Source organism: Benincasa hispida, chromosome 9 (genome assembly GCF_027475165.1).
Source record: "Benincasa hispida cultivar pf3 chromosome 9, pf3_genome.v1.1, whole genome shotgun sequence".
NCBI classification, from domain to species: Eukaryota; Viridiplantae; Streptophyta; class Magnoliopsida; order Cucurbitales; family Cucurbitaceae; genus Benincasa; species Benincasa hispida.
This window is the reverse complement of record NC_143486.1, coordinates 32447083-32469748: the sequence shown is the minus strand read 5'-3', so window position 1 is coordinate 32469748 and position 22666 is coordinate 32447083. Positions and strand designations below refer to the sequence as shown.

Here is a 22666-nt window from a genome sequence, read left to right as displayed (position 1 = left end):
CAACCATCAGGAGAAGCAAATACAACGGGCACACTAATAAGTAAGATTGATGAAGTAACAATTAATGCAAAAATAGCCAATTGGAAAGCAATAGTCATGTTTCTAATCCTCCAATCTACCAACAAAATATACCATTTGATCCCTTTACTAGCCCGCCAAAATTTTGAGAAAATGTATCAGGTAGGGATTTTACCATAAATCCATTGATTCTATATTACTTCTTACTTTTTTAATACTTTAGCATGCATGGGATTGAGGGTAGTCTTTTTTTACTTCACAAAAATCTACGATTCATTGGAACAAAAAAAGCTCGGCTAGGTACTGACCAGGCCAGGCGTGGAACTAAAAAGAAAAGGACTTTTCGGAAGAAATAAAAAATTCTAGCTCATAGTATACTAGAAATCATATAATAACTTGGTATAATTGAGCAAAAACTTAATCGAATTGGAAAGGAAATGCAGGACTAAAGGAAATGCAGAACAACAAAAGATCACCAAATCCGTACTTATTTGATTTGAAAACACAAAATGTTTTTGAAACAAATAAAATCGAAACAACAAGAATCATAAGAAGATTTATTATTTCGATTCCTATGATACAGAAAAAGCTGATATAGAATCAAGGTTCTATTCCTTTCCTTATTATTATTATTTATTTCTTTACTAGAATAAAAAACTTGTTAATTAGTTAATGAAAATAAGTTCTCTTTTCCTAATCTCATTAGTCGCCCTGATGAAAATACGTCAACGCTCGAATTTTTCATGATTCTTTTCTGATCCGATCTTTTTATTACTTATTAATACGACTTATTTTCGTCTTTGACAAAAGGTCTATTTATATACAATAATTACATTGTAGCGGATATAGTTTAGTGGTAAAAGTGTGATTCGTTCTATTAATCCCTTAATAGTTAAGGCATCCTCCGGATAATTCAAATCGAAGCAATTGGATGTCCGACTCAGACCTATATGACATGACCGAGCAATAGAAATACTCTAACACTCCACCTTTGTCATATATTCCATACATCACACTAGATAGATATCATATTCATGGAATATGATTCACTTTCAAGATGCCTTGGTGGTGAAATGGTAGACACGCGAGACTCAAAATCTCGTGCTAAAGAGCGTGGAGGTTCGAGTCCTCTTCAAGGCATAATGTTGAGAATACCCGTTGAATTGGAAGGAATAAGTTCGGCAGCGGATCACGAAATCTTGGCAATCTTCTCTATCTAATGAATGGGAGTCCGCTTTGAAATCGTCCGCCCTGCACCCACTCCCCAAGTATATGCTTCAACAGGAATTAAATAAGGGTAGATTGATACAATAGAAACCTCTGGTAAAATGCTCACCCGTAACCCAGCAGATAAAGTACATTACATAGTCCGTTTTAGGGATTGGCGACTTACCCATTCAGTGACTTTGGCACTGGACGTTCCAAAAATGGGGTACTATCGGGTCGGGTGAATTCAATAATAGAGGCCTGTTGGCATTCCAGCCTTCCTTCTCCTTTCAGGGCCTACCCGAAAGAGAATCCAGTGTTTCTTGGTCGTGAATATCTGAATAGGACGAACCGCCCCGTGGTTTGCTTCGGAACAAAACAATTAGAATTAGGCTCGTTGAACTGGAATGTGTATTATCCATATAGGGGATCTTTCAATGGAGAAGATCCGTCGACCTAAGACGAAGAGAGGGGTCTATCTATTTTATTTAGTTATTCAGTTAAACCAATGATTCGTTATTGTAACATAACAGATAGCAACAACCATTTCATCCGGCATGCGTATTTTTTATTTTCCAATGGATTTACATCTTTCATTAATGGAAATTTTTTGATGTAGTGAGTAATAACTCTGGTTGTTCGCTGTTCAAGAATTCTTGTTTAGGCAGTTCATACCATCCATACATAATGTTTTGATCTAAGATTTCAATTCTTCCATGTTTCAGCAGTAGTATATTGTTCCATGGAGCTAAGGTCCAAAATATGGAAGAAACTGGTGTTTTCACGACTCTATCACCCAGTCAATTTTGTTCCACTTAATCCTTATTTAATGGCCATATATTTTTCCGGCTAAGGAATGGGAAACCTTTCTCTTGTTACATGAATCCAATTTGCATTTCATCCGGGAAAAGCCATCTTTTTCTCAATAATGTCTTTGTCATTTGATCCAATAGTGTTCTGTTAGATAGGAACAGATTTATAAATACTTATAACTCTCGGATGGAGTATTAGAACGGAAAAATCCATTAGATAATGAACTATTGGTTCTAAGCCATCTCTGGTGATGAATCAACAATCCGAAGTGATTTTCTTGCGTATTCTTGATAAACTAGCGTTTATATATAGATGTAGGAAGATTTGTTTGGGAAGTAAGCAGCCCCTTTGAAATCTCTTCATCTACAAAGAATTCTCGATGGATTTTTGATTAATTTCTCTATCAATCATATATATTAAGCGGATTCAATCATCAAAATACATAAAATCATAATTTTTGATACGGGCCTTTTCCACATAATCCATATAAAAAGGGAATCTTATGTATTGGCAAGAATGTTAGACCATAAAGAAGCTATCATATCCCATTTAAGTTGGGCCAGCCTTTTTCTGGGGTTCCATACTTTGGGGCTTTATGTTCATAATGATGTCATGCTTGCTTTTGGTACTCCGGAAAAACAAATCTTAATCGAACCCATATTTGCCCAATGGATTCAATCCGCTCATGGTAAAACTTCATATGGCTTCTATGTACTTTTATCTTCAACAAGCGGCCCAACGTTCAATGCGGGTCGAAGCATATGGTTGCCAGGTTGGTTAAATGTTGTTAATGAGAATAGTAATTCACTATTCTTAACAATAGGGCCCAGAGACTTCTTGGTTCATCATGCTATTGCTTTAGGTTTACATACAACTACATTGATCATAGTAAAAGGTGCTTTAAATGCACGTGGTTCCAAATTAATGCCGGATAAAAAGGATCTTGGTTATAGTTTTCCTTGCGACGGTCCGGGACGAGGTGGTACTTGTGATATTTCGGCTTGGGACGCCTTTTATTTAGCAGTTTTCTGGATGTTAAATAATCCATCTTTTTCAGATTTATTGGTTTTGTAATGAAAAGTATAGGGTTTTGTTACCTATCCAACTATCTCGCCATTAGGTAGGGTTTTATTGGCCCAAGCACTTATTTGTTGAGGAGAAACTAATCCAATTCGGAGTTGTTGATGTTTATACCAATCGATCAAAGAAAAAATGTTCTGATTCATTTTGATTAAGCTTCCTTCCTATTAATCTGGAAGTTCTTCTCAGATACAAGGAAATGATTCAGTTCCAAAGCCAAAGATCGTAATTCTCGAATGAGCAATCGAAAAGATTCTGGAGTATCCTCAGGTTTAGGTATTGTTCCTCCAATGATTGTAGTACCAAGTACTTCTTGCCGAGCTCTAATATGATCAGATTTATAAGTAAGCATCTCTTGTAAATTATGAGCAACACCAAATCTTTCTAGAGCCCAAACCTCCATTTCTCCCACCCGTTGTCCACCTTGCTTGGCCCTTCCTCTAAGGGGTTGTTGTGTAACAAGTGCATAATGCCCACTGGAACGTCCGTGTATTTTATCATCAACTTGATGAATTAATTTCAAGATATAAGGCTTTCCTATTATAACAGGTTATTCAAAAGGATTTCCCGTTCTTCCATCAAATATTCTGCTTTTTCCCGGATACTCGGGTTCAAATACCCATGGACTCGCTGTTTGCTTACTGGCTTCATATAATTCAGAAAAGAATAGTTTTCTAGAAGCCTCTTGTTCATATCTCTCATCAAAAGGTACTATTCGATAATGTCTATCTAGCAAAGTCCCCGCTAACCCGAGTGATCACTCAAATATCTGTCCTACATGCATTCGTGAGGGGACTTCTAATGGATTGAAAATCATATAACAGGTCTTCCATTTTGCAAATAAGGCATATCTTCTCTAGGCAAAATTTTTGAAACAATACCTTTATTTCCATGTCTTCCTTCTACCTTATCGCCTACTTTGATTTCACGTTTCTGTGAAATATATACACGAATCATTTCTGGATTATAACTCAAACCCTCTTTTTTCTGGATCCATCTCACATCAATAACTCGACCCCTACTGCCAATAGGTAGTTTTAGACAGGTTTCTTTTGAAGTGGATACCTAAATGCCAAGTATGGGTCGTAATAATCTATCTTCTGAGGCATACGATGATTCTTTCGCCATCTGAGGCGTTAATTTACCTACTAAAATATCGCCCGTCTCCACCCACGATCCCAGCTTCACAATTCCATTTTTGTCTAAATTACGGAGTAAGCGGGCTTTTAGATGGGGTATTTCGTTAGTGATTCTTTCAGGTCCGTGGCTTGTCACATGAGTTTGAATTTCATATTTCCGTATGTGGAAAGAAGTATAAATATCTTCATATACCAAACGCTCGCTAATTAGTACCGCATCTTCAGAATTGTAACCTTCCCATGACATATAAGCTACTAATACGTTTTTTCCCAAAACAAGTTCGCCACCAACTGTAGCAGCACCGTCCGCTAAAATTTGCCCTTTTTTAATGCATTTACCCTGGTGAACCTGGGATTTTTGTTGCATACAAGTATTTTTGTTAGAACGTTGATACGTAACTAATGGAATTCTTCGAGTATACCCATTGCCTGAAAAAATGATCTTGTCAGTATCGGTATAAATGATCTTTCCCCCGTGTTCGGCTATAGCGGCAACCGCTGAATCTCGAGCCACTTGGCGTTCCAACCCAGTTCCAACAATGCACTTTTCGGACCGAGAAAGCGGGACTGCTTGACATTGCATATTAGAACTCATTAAAGCACGATCCGCATCATTATGTTCGATAAAAAGGAATGAGGGAAGCTCCAATAGAAAAATATTGGAAGGGAAAAATACTTCGAAGATGAACTTGTTCCCATTCAATAGTCAAGAATTCTTGACAGACCGAGAAGCTCGACTACAGGGAATCGGCGGCGAAATTTTGTGTTATATATGGTAATCTTTATGATATTCAAATTATAGACAGAACTTCCCTATTTGTCAAAAAAAAAAAAAAGAGAAGAGGTAGGTTTCTAATACCACTCCCCCTTTATTAATTGATACTTTGAAAGGTGTTTCATTTGGAATGAAAGAACAAAAAAGGATTTCTGAAGGTTTAATTACTGAATCACTTACCAATGGTATGTTTTGGGTTTGTTTAGATAATGAAGATCCAATTCTAGGTTACGTTTCAGGAAGGATTCGACATAGTTTTATCCATATACTAGGTCATAAAGAGTCAAAATTTTAGTAAGTTGTTACGATTCAACCAGAGCAGAACCAAAGGGCGTATAATTTAGAGACTACGAAACAAAGATTCGAATGATTAGGTGAAGTTGTCTTTTCATTTTCACGTGCAATATTCTTTTTTTGTAGGGATACAATTCGAAATAGAAAATTTCAAGAAACTTATTTTCTTCCAATAAGTAGATTCGGAATTAAGATAAGGAATGACAAATATGAAAATAAGGGCCTCCATTCGGAAAAGCCACCTACAGATTATTTTGGCCTTTCATCTAATGACAAAAAATCATATAATTCCCATGGGATCCTTTCTACAAGGTTTATGAAAGGTATAACTTTGACGGCAGGTAAGTATAATACCGAGTACGTATAATTAACTTGATATACCATAACTCATATTGGGATATACGTAAGTATCATATATGTATGTTCACCAACCGAGTAAATGGGATATCTTGATACGTATATACGTCTATAAGTATTATAAAAATCATATAATTTATGAACTCACCAAGTCAATTCACGAGGTTTTTTCAGATTATTTTTTATTTGAAGATAAGATATTAGTAGAAAGGATATTCAAATTCGAAATATTAAGATATTTATGATATTCTAAATATATTATATATTATTAGAAATAGAATCTAATTTTCACTTTTCACTATTAAAAAATTTCTTAATTGTATTTACATTTCATTTTAATATTGATATATATTTCTAGAAATATTATCTACTTTCTTTAATATATTTATATCTTTAATATATTTATATTTATATATATTTATGTTTAGTATTTTATAGAAATTATATATATTCTACCTAATAAAACCTAATACATGAAAAGAATGAAATTATTTCATGTTTAAATTAGAACATTTTAAAGTTCTAAAATTGATTTATACTTTACTGGTTTTCTTTTATACTTGGTCTTGAAGTAGAAAACGTTCCAGCTGTTCCTGAATAGCTTCTTCCAAAAGGGCTTCCGCTTCATTGGTGAATGTCTTCGTGGAAGATATTATTTCTTGAAACTGAGGTTTATTCGTTTTTACGTAAGTACGTAACTCAACGAGAAATTTTCTTACTTGTCCAATTTCTAATGAATCAAGATAACCATTAGTTTCGGTATAAATAGTCATTATCTGTTCTTCTACCGTGAGAGGGGCTGATTGGGATTGTTTGAGCAACTCACGTAATCATTGACCTCTTGCCAATTGATTCTGAGTAGCTTTATCGAGATCAGAAGCGAATTGTGCAAAGGCTTCTAATTCGGCAAATTGAGCCAATTCCAATTTTGATTTGCTGACTACTTGTTTCATGGCTTTAATTTGAGCTACAGATCCTACTCTGGAGATGGAAATACCCACATTAATGGCAGGTCTGATTCCAGCATTGAATAGATCGGCAGATAAGAGTATTTTTCCATCGGTAATGGAAATTGCATTAGTAGGAATATAAGCTGAAACATCTCCCGATTGGGTCTCAACTATTGGTAAAGCAGTCATACTTCCTTCACCTAAAGCAGAACTTGATTTAGCGGCTCTTTCCAAAAGGCGTGAATGCAAATAAAAAACATCTCCCGGATAAGTTTCGCGGCCCGACGGTCTTCGTAAAAGAAGAGACATTTGTCGATAAGCTTGTGCTTATTTGGAGGGATCATCATAAATGATTGAAGTGTGTTGTTTTCGGTCCGAATGATTAATATACATAGTGGCCCAATTGTATTTCTTTGCTTCATAATTTATGTTGATTCCAATGAATCTGAAATGAAATAATTGAAAGGCCACTAATCTTTTTTAAGCATTCGAAAGAAGTAATTGATTGAGCAATTGACAGATGATCCAGGAGTTCGGTTCCATGGGAACTTTTTATCTTCGGATTTCGAAAAGAATTAGCAAACCACATCTTTAACGTTTGAACCATCATATGAAATGAGTTCCATAAAACAAGAAAAAATCCTATTTTGAAAATAACTAAAATATTAATAATAATAAATAAAACAAGTGGTAAGCACGTAATATGTGGGTGGCTACCCCGACGTACTATCTTATTATGAGGTAGTATATTATTATGCGTAGTATCTCATTGGACAACCACTATGTCTATGTTCTTTCGTGTCGAAAGAATGGATCCACTTAAAAACTTATAATCCGAACTCTTTTTTTTTTACTGTTCAAAAAAAAAGTTTTGCAGAAGGATCTATAAAATAAACAAAAAACAATACAGTTTGATTTTTCAATTAGTAGTACTTCTAGAGTCCACTTCTTCCCCATACTACGAGGGAAAGAGAAAATGTAAAGACTACCATTAAAGCAGCCCAAGCGAGACTTACCATATCCATGTGAATTATGTCCCCTATCTCTATGAATATAAAAGAATTATTCCATTATTGCTCACTAATAATTATTATCCACTAATAATAGTGGAATCACTAGCGGATAGTCAAAAAGAGATTCGGGCACAACACCATTGATGAAACAATACAAAAAATCGAATTATACCAAGTTATTATATGATTTCTAGTATAATCGAAAAAATTAAGCACAAATAAATAAAAGAGGCAGAGAAACTCTTGGAAGTATCAAAGGAGTGTTAGTACCATGTAGGAATACTAAGACCTAGTCTTTCTTTTGTTGTCCTGCATTTCATTACATTAAGTAAAAAGTCCCCCTCTATGCCCAATTGATATCTTCCATCGAACAGTAAGAACTCAAAAATCATAAGAGTTTTTTATAATTGAGCAGAATCTGTAGGTTCTTTGTTTACTATTTGGTAATAATATATAACCATAGCTCACTATTATAATATATTCATACCTATGATTTGGCAATAATCCGTAGAATATATAACCATAGCTCGTGCTGTAAGGATATTAATAATAAAATTCATATATATTTAGAATCCGTGAAACCATTTCATAGAAGTTCATTGATATCTTCTTTTTATAAAACAACTCGACTTCGATTCTTGAATAATCCACATCACTTCTGCTTCTATTGTAACAAAAGATTCCCTTTTTATGTGGATTATGTGGAAAAGGCCCGTATCATGTTAAGAGATGTACTCTACTAATACCTTGACCTTTTCGAACTCAATATTTCCTTTTTTTTTTTTTATTCGCCCTTTGCATTGAAAGAAAAGATTCCAAAATAATATGATTCAACCTCAAACTCTTTTGAATGTAGCAGATAATAGCGGAGCCCGAGAATTGATGTGTATTTGAATCATAGGGGCTAGTAATCGACGATATGCTCATATTGGTGATGTTATTGTTGCTGTAATCAAGAAAGCCGTCCCAAATACACCTCTAGAAAGATTAGAAGTGATCAGAGCTGTAATTATACGTACTTGTAAAGAACTCAAATGAGAAAACGGTATGATATATTCCAAATATGCATAGAAAATGTTCTCTCTACAATATTTGTGGCAATAGGTAAAATTAACACTAAAGTGAGTAATTTGTAAACTAATGGATATTTGAACGCATATCAATAATATGATTTTGAAGTTGATCCTCAAGCATAAAGAGTTTCAATAGCTGAAAAGTCTTTTGGGTAAAACTGGACAGTTAATTAAGTTTTTTTCTATAAAAAAAAACAAATTACTCAGATATGAACATGCCACACAGAGAAGTAATTTTGTATTTGTTTTAGTAAAATGATTATGCAGTTCTTGAAATTGCATAACAATGATACATATAAAAATTCAACATGATAATAATGTAAATTGTAACTGGTTGATAATTTCGTATTTGTCATCCTCAAATTAGAAATAGGTCATCCATTTTAAAGACTTCAATATCATGACTATGACAAAAATCATACTCAACAACAAATTCCAATTAGATTCTCTTGTTTTCTGCATTATTTCTTTACGAATTCACAATATCTATGGAATTAGATTCTCTTGTTTTCTGCATTATTTCTTTACGAATTCACAATATCTATTTCTATAACATTTTTTTTCTTTGAAGATGATGCTTCTGATATCTCTATTGTTGTTTTTCTTTTTATAATATCTCTCCATATTAATTTTGAATTAACTTTACAAAAGTATTAATAATAAGAATATTATATTCTATTATATAGATTTAAAGACATCAAAACTTAAATAATCCTCTAGTTTGAACTTTGAAATTAATTTTAAAAACATATACAAGTAACGTGAATGTAAAAATAACATGGAAACAAACAATATAGCATAATGTGAATATAAAAATTATGAAAAAAAAATGAACGAAACCATTTTAATAGAATGTTTTTTAGAGTTGAGATTGAAAAATGGATTTTAAAAAGAAGAAAAAAGGTTATAAACTGTCGCACATAAAAAAAAGTATTGTTTATAAAAAAAGTATTGTTTGACTATTTATTTATTATATTTAAAGGACACATTGTTTGACTAACTTTGCATTATTAGAATTTACATGAGTTAGACTTTAAAAGATGAAAAAATCTAATAAAATGTTAGTAAGCTATAACTAAATTTATCTACAACACATACTAATAACTAAATTTCATATAAAGCAAACACCATAAACATATATATGAGTTATAATATTTATAAGTTAGAATATATATATATATATATATATATATATATATATATATATATATATATATTAATATTATTAAAAATTCGAGTGTAATCCGAACCTAATCCAACCCAAAAAAATCATAAAAATTTCAACCCAAACCAATCCAAAATTAAAACTAAGCTAAGTCTTATAATTTGGGTTGGGTAATCTAATTGGGCTTCATTTTAATTGCAATTAATACCATACTCCAAGATAGTTTTTGCAAATCATTTTTTTCTCTCTTCTACGAAATTATAAATCCATCTTAAACTAAGAATCAAACTACAAAAAAATGAAAATTTCTTGATAGAGATAGAAGTTTATCATGTTATCATTGATAATTCTAAAATTTCGTTATATTTTATAAATATTTTAATTTATTTTTCTATATTTAAAAACAATCCTTAAAACAAACCAAATCAAATCTGGATTTTGTTATTATTGTAATTTTTTCTTTAATTGAACTCGTATAACAAATCCCCAAAATAACGCAAACAAACTGTAAAATAGAATACTATTATTAGTTCTCTTCCGCAAATTTATAAACAAAATATAAATCGAAAATTCACAACCAAATTAAATCACATTGTTATTATTGTAATTTTTTCTTTAATTGAACTCGTATAACAAATCCCCAAAATAACGCAAACAAACTGTAAAATAGAATACTATTATTAGTTCTCTTCCGCAAATTTATAAACAAAATATAAATCGAAAATTCACAACCAAATTAAATCACAGGGTTCGAATAAACTATTAAAATAAAGATATTATTATTTCTCCATTTTTATATCTTTTATAAGAAAAACAAATAAAGGGGAAAAAATACCCAAAAATCAGAAAAAAGTCACAAGAGTTTGCTTCTATTTTTTCTTCCTAAACTAAAATTAAAATCAGAAACTAAAAATTCCCCAAACAACAAACACAAACCAACCCACAACTAACCCCAAACTCCGCCGTCTAATTCCGGCAACCCCACCCTTATCAGGACCCGGCGCTTTGGGAGAAGCGGCAGTTTCATTAACGCCGACTACCGGAGGCGTAGGTGCACCAGACGCGCCACCGTGAGCGCTTGGAGCAGGGCTAGGAGCAACACCACCACCACTCTTATCAAAAACCAACACGCCTTTTGCATTCAAATTAGCCGGTTTAAAATCATGCGGCGCAGGAACACCAGAATCCGGGTCGACCGCCGGTCCAACTTGCCAGACTTGGTTCAACGACTTAGCCTTAGCCGGAACTTTGACGGTGGCGAAGATAATCAAGCGGCCGTTGGCAGATTCGGCCGCCATGTTCCAGAACGGAAAGGAAAGCGAGGGGGAAGGAAGAATAGAGGAGTAGGAAGAAATGTTGAAGGTACGAACAGAGGGGGTGGTGCCGGAGAGAGTGGCGAGGAAGGCTTGAGATCCGACCATGCCAGTGGCGGTGGGGTTGATGGCCCAGGCAACCCAGCCGCCGGAGCGCGGCGGAGAGGCGAGGAAGGCAATGGAGAGAGAGGAATTTTTGGGATCGTGAGTCCAGTGGAGGAAGGCGTTGAGATGGGGGAGATCTTGGCAGTGGGTGAAGGATCTGTTGGGGAAGGATTGAGAATTGCAAGTGAGGGAATGGGAGAGGGAAAGAGAGGAGGAAATTAGGGTTAAGAAGAGGAAGAAATGGGAGAAGGAAGCCATTGGAGAGGGGAAATTGAAGAGAAAGGGAGGATTGAATGGAGAATATATAATGATAGAAAATTGGGGAAGTGGGGGAGTGGGATGATCATGTGGGGGAAGTGCCAGTGGGAACTTACTGCCCAATTAACCCTTTTTTTTTTTCCCTTCTTCCTTTGATTTGGGGTTACAATGTTTGACTTTGACCTTCTCTTTGAGATGAGTGGTGAAGTGGGAAATGAGAGAGTGGGAAACTTTTGGAGAAAAAAAAAAACTCAATTTTTCCTCCATTCTTTTTTATTCAAATAATAGACTTCATGATAGCTAACACATCTCAAATTTACTTCATGATAGCTAACACATCTTGGATCTATGTTCACTTTAGAAATTTTTACTCAATGGATTTATGGTAAAATCCCTACCTGATACATTTTCTCAAAATTTTAGCTGGTTGGTAAAGGAATCAAATGGTATATTTTGTTGGTAGATTGGAAGATTAGAAACATGCCTTTTAGCCGCTCAATTTTTATAGAAAAATAAAAAAAATAATTCAACTTTTATTAAAACAATATGATATATGGTAGATTTTAATTAGTGTCGAATCTGTCCAAGTTTTTTGTTCTATTATAATATGGTAGGAGAAATATGTTTTTAATCCTTTAGAATTGATTTTGGTGGTATGAAAATTGTATCTAAGTGTTTAAAATTAAATATAAAATTAATTTTGAATGATTAAAGACTAGTGATTTTGTAACGAACAAAATTGTAAAATCACTCCCAAAACATGCAATTAGTTTCTATCCTAAATTTATAATTTCACGAAAACATATAGTTAAGATTGCAAGATATCATCCTAAATCTTTAATTTTATGAAAACATATAGTTAAGATAGTGACATTTGATTTCATTAAGAATGTCAATGATGAAAACTTACAATTTTATAAGATTTACTTGTCTTATTTTTTATGATGGACCACAAATATGGTCTTAGACCCATCAAATCTAAACGAGTATTAGATTAGAAAAAATTATGTTTGTATTAAATAATATTTTAAATTCAAAATCTAAAGTTCAAATTCATACAATTAAAAAGTGTTTTTCCTCTCATAAAAAGGCAGTGTGAAGACTTTTTATTTTTATTTATTTATTTTTTGTAATGGGTGGGGGAAGATCGCGAGCGAAATGTGTTGAGAAAAATAAGGTTGTTAAGATTTGGGGGAGGAAGGAAGGAGCATTATTAATGGAATAAGGGAGTCTTATGTTAATTTTTGTTGGGTTGCGTCTTTTCTAATTTATTTTATTCATATAGTTGTTAATTTTTTAATTTATTTTTTGTATTTAACGTTTGATCCCTTTTTCCCCCTTTTTTTGCATCCATTTATATTTTGTTTACATATTGCAAAGCACAACATTTTTTTTGTTTTGTTTGTCTTTTAAATTAAAAAATAAATAAAGAAGATGAATAAGTGAAACTTAAAACTTTTTTTTTTTTATAGAAAAAATAGAATTTAAGAATTCTCTAGTCTTAAGACTTTTTTTAACATAGAATAAATTACTTCCAAAGAAATTCATTAAAGTCAATATTCCTCTTATGAATGAGTTTTACTGACAAATTATTCTAATTTAATACTAGAAGATGATTCACTTTAATCATGCCTAGATTGTTCCCAGTAAGTCATGCATTGTCCACGATTACTACAATCTCGTATAATTGGCAACTCACTACTATAAAATTAGGTTTTAATATCGGTTTAAAGTCGACATTATAGAGGTGTCGGTTGCAAACCGACATTGAAAATCGTGTTATAAAAGGTCTTCAATGACGATTGAAAAAGGACATTATAGATGACTAAGATTTCAATGTCAATTATCTTTAATGTCAGTTGAAACTGACATTGAATACTATACTCAATGGTGGTTTTCAATCAACATTGAACATCATCTTTAATGTCGTTTTTTCACCTACTTTTTATCGATAATTGTCCACTATTAAATATCTATCTGAAAAAATAAAAATATATAACACTATATTTTTGCTCACACGTGCAAATCAATAATATTTTTCTTTTATCTGTACATGCACAAAATAAACTCTTAATTGCTATAATATATACAACTTAACTTTAAACAAACACAAAAATTAACTAGTGGACAACAAAGAAAGTGACTAATTGTTTAACTAACCTATCAACAAGTTATATTGACCAATATATACATAAAGCTCTAACGTCTAAAGATCTAGAGAGTTGGTTGTCTACTTTGGAGGGTCATATAGATACATCCAGTAAAAAAAAAAAGAACAAAACTAAAATAATCATGCGACTGAATCTAGTCATACCAACAAAATCTTGCCAATCTGAAGGTTTTCTCTGCAAAAAGAAAAAAAAAACATACATTTACTTAGCATATTGAAAACTAAGTAAATATCGCTGTAAAAGTTCAATAGATTATTTAACATGATGTTTTCACTGACTGATATATTTAAAATTTCTTCTTCATTTCTGTCGGAAAATTTATAAACTTATAAACACAAACAACTTAATGAAAACTATAAACAAATTTTATGGACTCAAACAAAGCTGGTCAAAATCTAAGAGAAAAAATACTAGTACAAAATTGGGCTATAGTAACCATGAACAATTGAACAATTTAAGCCATGAACAATTTAACAATTTAACAATTTAACAACCCAAGCATGGAAATAAGAATTTGATATAAAACCAAAGACAAAACTAAAAATACGAAGCCATGAACTTATCAACAACAAAACTATTTATAAGCCACATACTTCAATATCAAAATTAAAAACAACTTATCACCAACATTATTTTCAATACATTCATTAAAGTCTTCTAGCACACTAATTATAAATCCAAAAACAACATGACTACCAACCATAACAAAACTCACTAACAAAGACATTAACATAACAACAACTCTTTTTTTCAACAAACCAATGACTACCAAACAACTAATATTATCAATAGAAGCCATGAACAATTTAACAACTCAAACATAAAAACAAAAACTTGATGTCAAAGCCAAAGACAAAACTAAAAACAAGAAGCTATGAACTTATAACCAACCAAACTATTTATAAGCTACATATTCCAATGTTAAAAAGAATTTAGGGAGAACTATGGAAGGTGCTCAATTGCTTTTGCTCGTTTTTTTTCCCTTTTCCCATTGCTAGCAAAAGGTCTCCATTTTCATTTCTAAGGTCCCTATATTAGCTAATGCTACTAAAATATGTACTGTAAGAAAATTAGTTTACTAAAAAACAAAGGTATTTTTGGAGTAGTTTTTAGTTTTAAAAAAACACTCTCTACAAACCTCTTGTAGTCGCTGCTGCTTTTTTTTTTTTTTTTTCAGCCAGTTCATAATGTAATGCAGGAGAGTATCAAATAATTGACACTGGAGGTAAATAATTGACATTGTAGCCGGTTCAACATGAAGGCATCAAACCATTTGACATCAATCTCCAGCTCCCCAAGAAACAATATCAAAACAAAATATTACAAGTTTCTCATAGTTCAACAAAGTAGGTTTATTCCGTCATCATACCTCAACTCTGTGACTATGAAGTTGCATTAGGTTATATCTGGATTGGATACAAAATTTTGGAGCATCAACTATTTCCTGTTGAAACTTGAGTTGGTGTAGTGGAAATATCTAATAAAGTATCAAGGTTATTAAAAAGAATGATGGTCTTGAGATCAACCGAAGCAATCTCCTCTTATTTAATATATAGGGTGAAGCCAATTTTCTCAATCAAAGGTCAAGTATCATTCGTCTAAGTATGACTATATTGGAAGATGTGAATTACATTACAGGACATCTAATATTCATCAATGTTGCTCGCAAAAGAGAATAACTTTTAAAAGAGTCGTCCCATTTTATTAAAGACATTTGGGGCAGTCTCCCCCTTGTTTAATATATAGGGTGAAACCAACTTTCCCTATCGAAATTTATGTGTCATCTGCTTGAGTAAAACTACATTGCAGGCCATAGAAGAAGAGAATCAGTTTCGAAGAGGATCCTCCATTTTCTATTAAAGACTATCAAGGACGATTATTTAGGAGCCTATAAAAAGTCTCCTCTTATGATTTATTTAAGGATCAAAGGACTTTAACCTTTTAAGTTGAAAAGATCAAGGTTTAAGTTACAAGATCACTTTATTTTTTTATGGATCTACTTTTTTTACCAACGGTCCTAAAGATTAGAGATGGTATGTTATTGGGTAAGTAATCACTTTAGGAGATTTTCAAGACAAGGTAGAAGCCGGATTACAACTCGTCTGTGGTACCGAATTGTCAGCTTTTGTGGAAAAGTAAACGAGCTATTTTGTATGCTTTAACTTGTTTTTCTTTTGAAAAGAATCTAAATAAGGGTTGAAAAAATAATATTAAAATAAGCATATTTTAGCAAGCATATACATGCATACATACATTCATAAATATATTTTATCATCATAATTTTAGCCACGGTGGTACTTGTTTATTCCTGGCCCCTAACGTTTTATTTTACTGTAATAGCACTTGTTTATCTCTGACCTCCAACGTTTTTATTTTGTCATGGGGCACTTGTTTATCCCTGACCCTTGACACATTTTGTTGCAGTAGTATTTGTTTATCTCTACCCCGACGTTTTATGTTTGCTCTGATGATGCTTGGTTATTCCTGGCCTCTAGTGGTTTTATTTTTTCATGAGGCATTTGTTTATCCATGACCCTTGACACCCTTTTGCTGTGGAGGTGCTTGTTTATCTTTGACCCCCCAACATTTTATTTTTACTGCAATGATGCTTGTTTTATCCCCGATCTTTAACGTTTTTATTTTATCATGAGATGCTTGTTTATCCTTGACCTTAGACACCTTTTGTTGTGGTGGTACTTGTTTATCTCTGGCCCTTAACTTTTTATTTTTGCTGCCATAGCATATCCCTAACCTCTAGCTCATTTTTATTTTTTATGAGGTGCTTGTTTGTCTCTGGTACTAACACATTTTACTGTGATGACACTTGTTTATCCCTAGCCTTCCACTCATTTTTACTTTATCATGTGGCGTCGGTTTATCTCTAGCTCTTGATACCCTTTTGTTGTGGTGGTGCTTGTTTATCCCTCCCCCAACGTTTTATTTTTGCTGTGACGGTATTTATCTATCCCTGGCCTCTAGCTCATTTTTATTTGTCATGGGGCACTTGTTTTCTCTGGCCCTTGAAAACTGTTGCTGTGATGAAATTTATTTATCCCTAGCCTCCAACTCATGTTTACTTTGTCATATGGTGCTTGTTTATCGAACTTTGACGTTTTTTTGTTGTGGTGGTGCTTGTTTATCCCTGGCACCTAGTGTTTTATTCTCATCGTGATGGTACTTGTTTATCCTTCGCCTCTACCTCATTTTTATTTGTCATGAGGTGCTAATTTATCCCTAACCATTGACACATTTTGTTGTAGTAGAACTTGCTTAATCAATGATCCCCATATTTTATATTGTCGTTATTGAGCATGTTTGAAATGACCTTTTTATGCTCGTAAATATGATTGAAGTATTTTACTTTGACAAAATAGTGGGGTACATCTTCGTCTACCTTCTAATTCTACAAGGATGTACGAAAGGGGCATGCTGCAGCCACCTATTTTTATCCGCCTTTATTTAAATTAATTTATTTTTAGATTGATTTTTATCTTAATTTTCGTAATCTAATTTCGATCGTTATCCATATTTTTATGCTAATTTTTAGTTCTTTTTAACTTTTGTTTTAGTTTGGTTTAAGTAACCAATTTAGTTAGGATAAAAAAAAACAAAACAAATATGAAAAAAATTTTGAATTTGGTTTTAGTTGTCTAAAAGTTGTCCTTCTTTTTTGACCTAGGACTATGTTTGGCAAAATCTCAAATTGAAAACAAAATCTATTAAAAAGAAAATAGGCAATTATGGAAATGGTTTTGGGCTTTATAATCCTATTTTCTCTCCCAACAAACCTTAGAGAGCCTCCATCCTTACATACACTAAGGGAGAGTTCCAAAAAAAAAAAAAAAAAAAACTCTACAATATCAAGAATCCAACACACAAGAAAACTGTAACTTAGTTGGAGATGTGTTAGAAGGGCTCTAGTCCTAAGAATCCATACTTCAAACAATAAGAGAGAGAGTGTTTTGAATTTTAATATTTTTCTTTATTTTTTTCTTCAAGCAGCTCCTTTAAAAAGAAAAAATAAAAATTAAAGGGTTAAATATTTGGTTATTGTTATTGTTCTTATTTCTCTATTTTCCTTTTTATTACAATTATTTCTTTATTGTCTTGTGAGTTTCTCTTTTATTTATTTATACATATTGTTTCACATCTTATTGTTTATCTTTTTTTTTTTTTACTCATTGTTTATTTTTATTTATCTTTTTTTTCCTTTGTGAGTTTCTTTTTTGTAACAAAATAAGAGAGAGATGAAAAAATTAGAGCGTTTAAAGTGAAAGAGAAGGAGTAAAACAAAATAGATTAAAAAAAAAAAGATAACTTAGTAAAAAAAATTCAATTTGATTAATATTATTAGTTTTTCTTTATTATTTCTTTACTTTGTTAGTTTATTCGTAAACTTTATTCTTTATATATTTATCTTTATTCTATATTTATAATTAGCATTTTAATTAAAAAAATTTCATAATAGCATTGATTATTGTTTCTTTGACATTTTCCCATCTCGTTTAAATATTATATTTTTCTTCCTTTTCCGTGATCAATTTAATATATTCTTCCTAATAGTTGTTTAGATTTGTTAATATTTTTAATTAATTTTCTTTTTAAAAAAATATTCGATGTTGAACTCTAGAAATATTTGGGAGTTCAATTTTCTAAAATATTGAGGTGACGAATTTGATGCTTTGGGATCCGAAATCGACCTCCAATATGCTTTATTAAATTTTTAATATCTTTGTAAATATCATTGTTTGTCTGTTTATTGCTTTAAATGCATTGTTAAAGTATATATTTTGCCAATTTAGCTTTACATATTTAAATTATTGTTGTTTTTTTAGTAAAATTTCTTTAGCATTTCAACACTTTTTGGTTTATTTTCAAATCTTTGAAATTAACTCATTTTGAGTTTTATTCTCTTCTCTTAAATATTTGTTTCAAGGACGTTGTTCTAAAATTTTTGACGACATATTTTAAAAATATTTTGGAGTTCGATTTTCTATAATTCTTGTGGTGGGAAGTCGATATTTTAGGAGTCTGAGATTAATGTCCAATATGTTTTTATTAAAATCGTAATATATGCCTTTTTCATATTTGCTTAATTTATTATGATGCTTCTTTAATGATATTTTGCTTGTATAATGTTCATATTAAGTCTTACTTGATTTCTAATTAAAATTTATCAATGATTTTAAAATCCTTCTAGTTTAAATTTCTCTAAGTTTTAAAATATTTCATAAAACTCTTTTTAAATCACTTAAATATTTTCTTTAGAATTACACTTCTTGTGTTTTCAAACATTCAAAAAGTAATCTATGATTTCAAAAGGTTTCCTAATCAATGTTGCTAATAATTTGTTTTCAAAACCGTTTTCCATAAAAAAAAAAAATAATAATCATACGATGGAATCTAGAAAATTTGGGAGTCTAATTTCTTAGAATACTTGAAGTGAAAGATCACATTTTTTGGAGTACGAGATTTGATCTCAAGAAAAAATGAGTTTAATTAACGTTTAAAAAAAAAATCCTTTATTTAAAGACTATCCCATAATGGATATTGAGAAAAGGTAATAATTTCTCACTTTCTTGAGATGAGGAATTTTTTCTCAATTATAATATAGTCAAATTGATGAAAAATGTTCCACTTATTTTATGGGATCATTGTTTCAAATATTGGAGTTGGGTGTAAAATAAGACATTATTTAAAAAAATATAATTATTTTCCCAAATGAATTTTGTTTAGATAATGATTTCAATTCATGATATGAGATTTGACCACCGTTTTCTAAACGGATGTTGTGGGGTGGTAACATTTCGCATACCAAAATTTTTTAACTAAAAATTCTTTATTTTATTTCAGTGTCCAATCACACCTTAAAAAAGATTGATGGCGACTCATTTTTTTATTTTCTTTTAAAATTAATCTTTTAAAGGACGCTGGCTGCTCTGCGTCATCTCGGGCATGTGGTAACAGCTTGGCGACTCCAGTGGGGACATGAGGTTCACCTCAAGACTTTGGTTGTTTCCCCGTTTTATCCTGAATCGTTTTATTCTTCAACTTTCTTTTTAATTTATTTTGTGTATTTTGTTGTGTATTTATTGCACACACAATCACATGCCCTGTACCTGAGTTTTACCTAATAGGATTAGAAATGAGGACGAAGTAACATTGACCTCCGAGGAGCTTATGCTCCCGTGTAGGCATATGAAAAATCCTCACTCAATATGATCATTCTGTCATTTACAACTTTTTGATCGATTGGAGGACCTTTCTAATATAGGACTTTAGAGTAAACCTCACTTTGATTGAATCCTTTATGTTGATTTTATTGATTTACTATTTTCCTTCACACACTATCACAAGCCTCCTACCCGGACTTTACCCAATAGGTTTAGAATCAAGGATGGAGTAGTGTTGACCTTCGAGAAGGTATGCTTCCATCAAGTACACGAAAAATTCTCACTCGACTTGATCATTCCATCATGTATGACTTTTTTTTACCAATTTAGAAACCATTATCATTTAGGGTCTTAGAATTAAACTCACCATTGATACTTTTATGTAATGTACAAGCGTATTTCCTCATGCATTCACATGTGCATCTTTATTTTAAAATAATTTAATTTTAAGAATTTTTGGTAAAAAGAAAAACAAGGTTTATTTTGAAACATTAGATATTTATGTTTGTTTAAACATCACAATTGCATGAAAATTTAGTAAAGAGTGAACAATAAATTTTTATTTGCCAATTTTGATTTTCTTAATCGGTAATTATTTTAGTAATTTTGCAGATGTATTATAAAGTATTTTCTTTCATATTTCAAAAAATATATATATTTAAGAAAATTGAACATATCTTTAAAAAAAAAAAAGAAGAAGAATATTTTGTTGATATTTGCAATTAATCAAAGAAATGAAGTTATACTGTTTCTCATGAGAACTTACACCTTTAATAATTAAATTATTATTAAAGTATTTTGTTACACTTTTAATAAAATAACTAATATTATTTAATGTTAATGGCATTTTTTTAAAAAAAATATATAAATTAGAGAATGAATATAATTGTCCAAAAAAAAGTTTATTTTAAAGCTTGTGGCTTTTTAATGTTATAAATTATAGATTAGGTTAATATGCTCATTTTTCTATTTTTCATCATTTATTTCATCGTTATATCCTTTTAATTGCATGATCTAACAATGAAAGTCATTTTATTATCATGCATAACCCTATATTTATGAGTATTCTATTTTTTTTTTTAAAAAAAAAAAAATCTCACAAGCTATCGCATTTAGTCATTTCTTCTTAAAATATTAATGAATTTTGTTCACATTAGACTTTTATAATTGTTGCATTGTCGATGTAGTCTCACATACATACACCTCATAGTAAATAACATCGAATAATTGAACCATTCTCTTTCTTTAAAAAGATTAAAAGAGTTAAAGTTTTTACAAAATAGCTCGACATCTCTACTCATCCATCATTATTTGGACTAGAAGAAAAGTCGAGCTCATAGAAGAGTTTACTAACCAAGTGCAAGCAATAAAAAAAGATGTCCAAGAGCTAAAAGGACAAGTGACAGAGGTTTTAGAATTACTCACTCAAGTTAAAGATAGATCATTAATAAGGACATTCAAACAAACAAAATTGGTATATAACCAAGTTCTAGATGACACCTCTCCTTACCCACATGGTTTTGCTCCTAAGAAGTTGTCAGACCTATCATTGGTAGAATTGAGGCATACCTTACACAAGGCTGTAGTCGAGCTCTGCGGCAAGTGAGCCATTTGAATGATTCAGCGTACACCCTCAGCATGCAAGACTACAAGAAGAATTATGAAAATGTAGGTAGTGGGGGAAGATTAAAGTTTCTAAAAAAGAGATTTTGTGCAATAGAAGGCACCAATATTTATGAAGATATTGAGGCAACACAATTGTGTCTAGTCTCGAGCATCATATTATTTCACCCAAGTTTAAGATGAAAAAATTTGGAAGGTATAATAGAGCAGTGGCCCCAAAAGCCATCTCATCATGTACTGCTAAAAGATGCTAGTCTACTCGCATGATGACAAAATATTGATTCATCGCATTTACGACAACCTAATTCGTATAATTTCATTTGTGGCAATGAATTTATTCTCTATTGGGTATGGGATATGATGATGGCACTAAGAAGGTGTCAACCTAGTTGAGATGTTCCAGTGCATCTACTGATCCCACTAATAGCACCGAATGTCCTATCTTCCTCTTCTTAATTCGGGGTCGTTAGTCTATCTAATGCATTTAATTGATGATTTTATAGGTCTCAGGTGTACAAGAGGTTGAATGAGGCATTCAGTAAAAAAAAAGACGTCGAAATGGCCAAGTTTGGAGCAAACATACACTAAGAATGAAAGAAGACTGAAAAATTACAATCTTGCCCCTAGTCACGGCATTGCAATGCTCAAAGGTGTTGGGGTTGATGCCCTAAATCTTGTGGGTTCTATAGTTTGTAATTGTAATGTACAAACAATTTTATTTATTTAATAAAATATGAGATATTTTATTTGATAGTTAGAAGCATTAACCTATAAAACTAATAAACTAACATCCAAGGTTATCTTCTGTAGCTTAAATATGTATGTAGAGGCATATAGGTAGATCATGTTTAAGTGATAACCTAAATGGTTTGTAGTAGATGGATAAGGTTGGATACCTTATCCTAGTGACACTATGAATACGGCCCGCTTTGTAGATTACAATTGTTGTAAAGTGCTACAAATGATTTGATCATGATCATTCGTGTGAAGATATGTGAGGGGGGGAGGGATGTTCTATACAAAAGAGTTTGTTTAAGACTGGACCACGAAATGAATAGTCTCATTATATAACGCCTTAAATAGTAGAGACTTACATTTCACCAGAATGACCATAGGTGACATGACCTAATCCTAAATGAG

General features: G+C 31.8%; 1 protein-coding gene and 1 non-coding gene across 2 annotated transcripts; one reads left to right on the top strand and one right to left on the bottom strand.

Moving 5' to 3' along the window:
• Positions 1-1077: 1077 nt before the first annotated feature.
• TRNAL-CAA (transfer RNA leucine (anticodon CAA)) lies at positions 1078-1158 on the top strand. Its single transcript has one exon. It is a non-coding gene; the product is annotated as a tRNA-Leu (tRNA).
• A 9474-nt stretch (positions 1159-10632) lies between these two features.
• LOC120086374 (auxin-induced in root cultures protein 12-like) lies at positions 10633-11684 on the bottom strand. The gene has a single exon (XM_039042991.2). The coding sequence runs from the start codon at positions 11557-11559 to the stop codon at positions 10783-10785; it is 777 nt and encodes a 258-aa protein (XP_038898919.1). The 5' UTR covers positions 11560-11684; the 3' UTR covers positions 10633-10782.
• Positions 11685-22666: the final 10982 nt, after the last annotated feature.

Coding starts and splice junctions, on each gene's coding strand:
- LOC120086374 (XM_039042991.2), bottom strand. CDS start 11,559: ATGGCTTCCTTCTCCCATTTCTTCCTCTTCTTAACCCTAATTTCCTCC.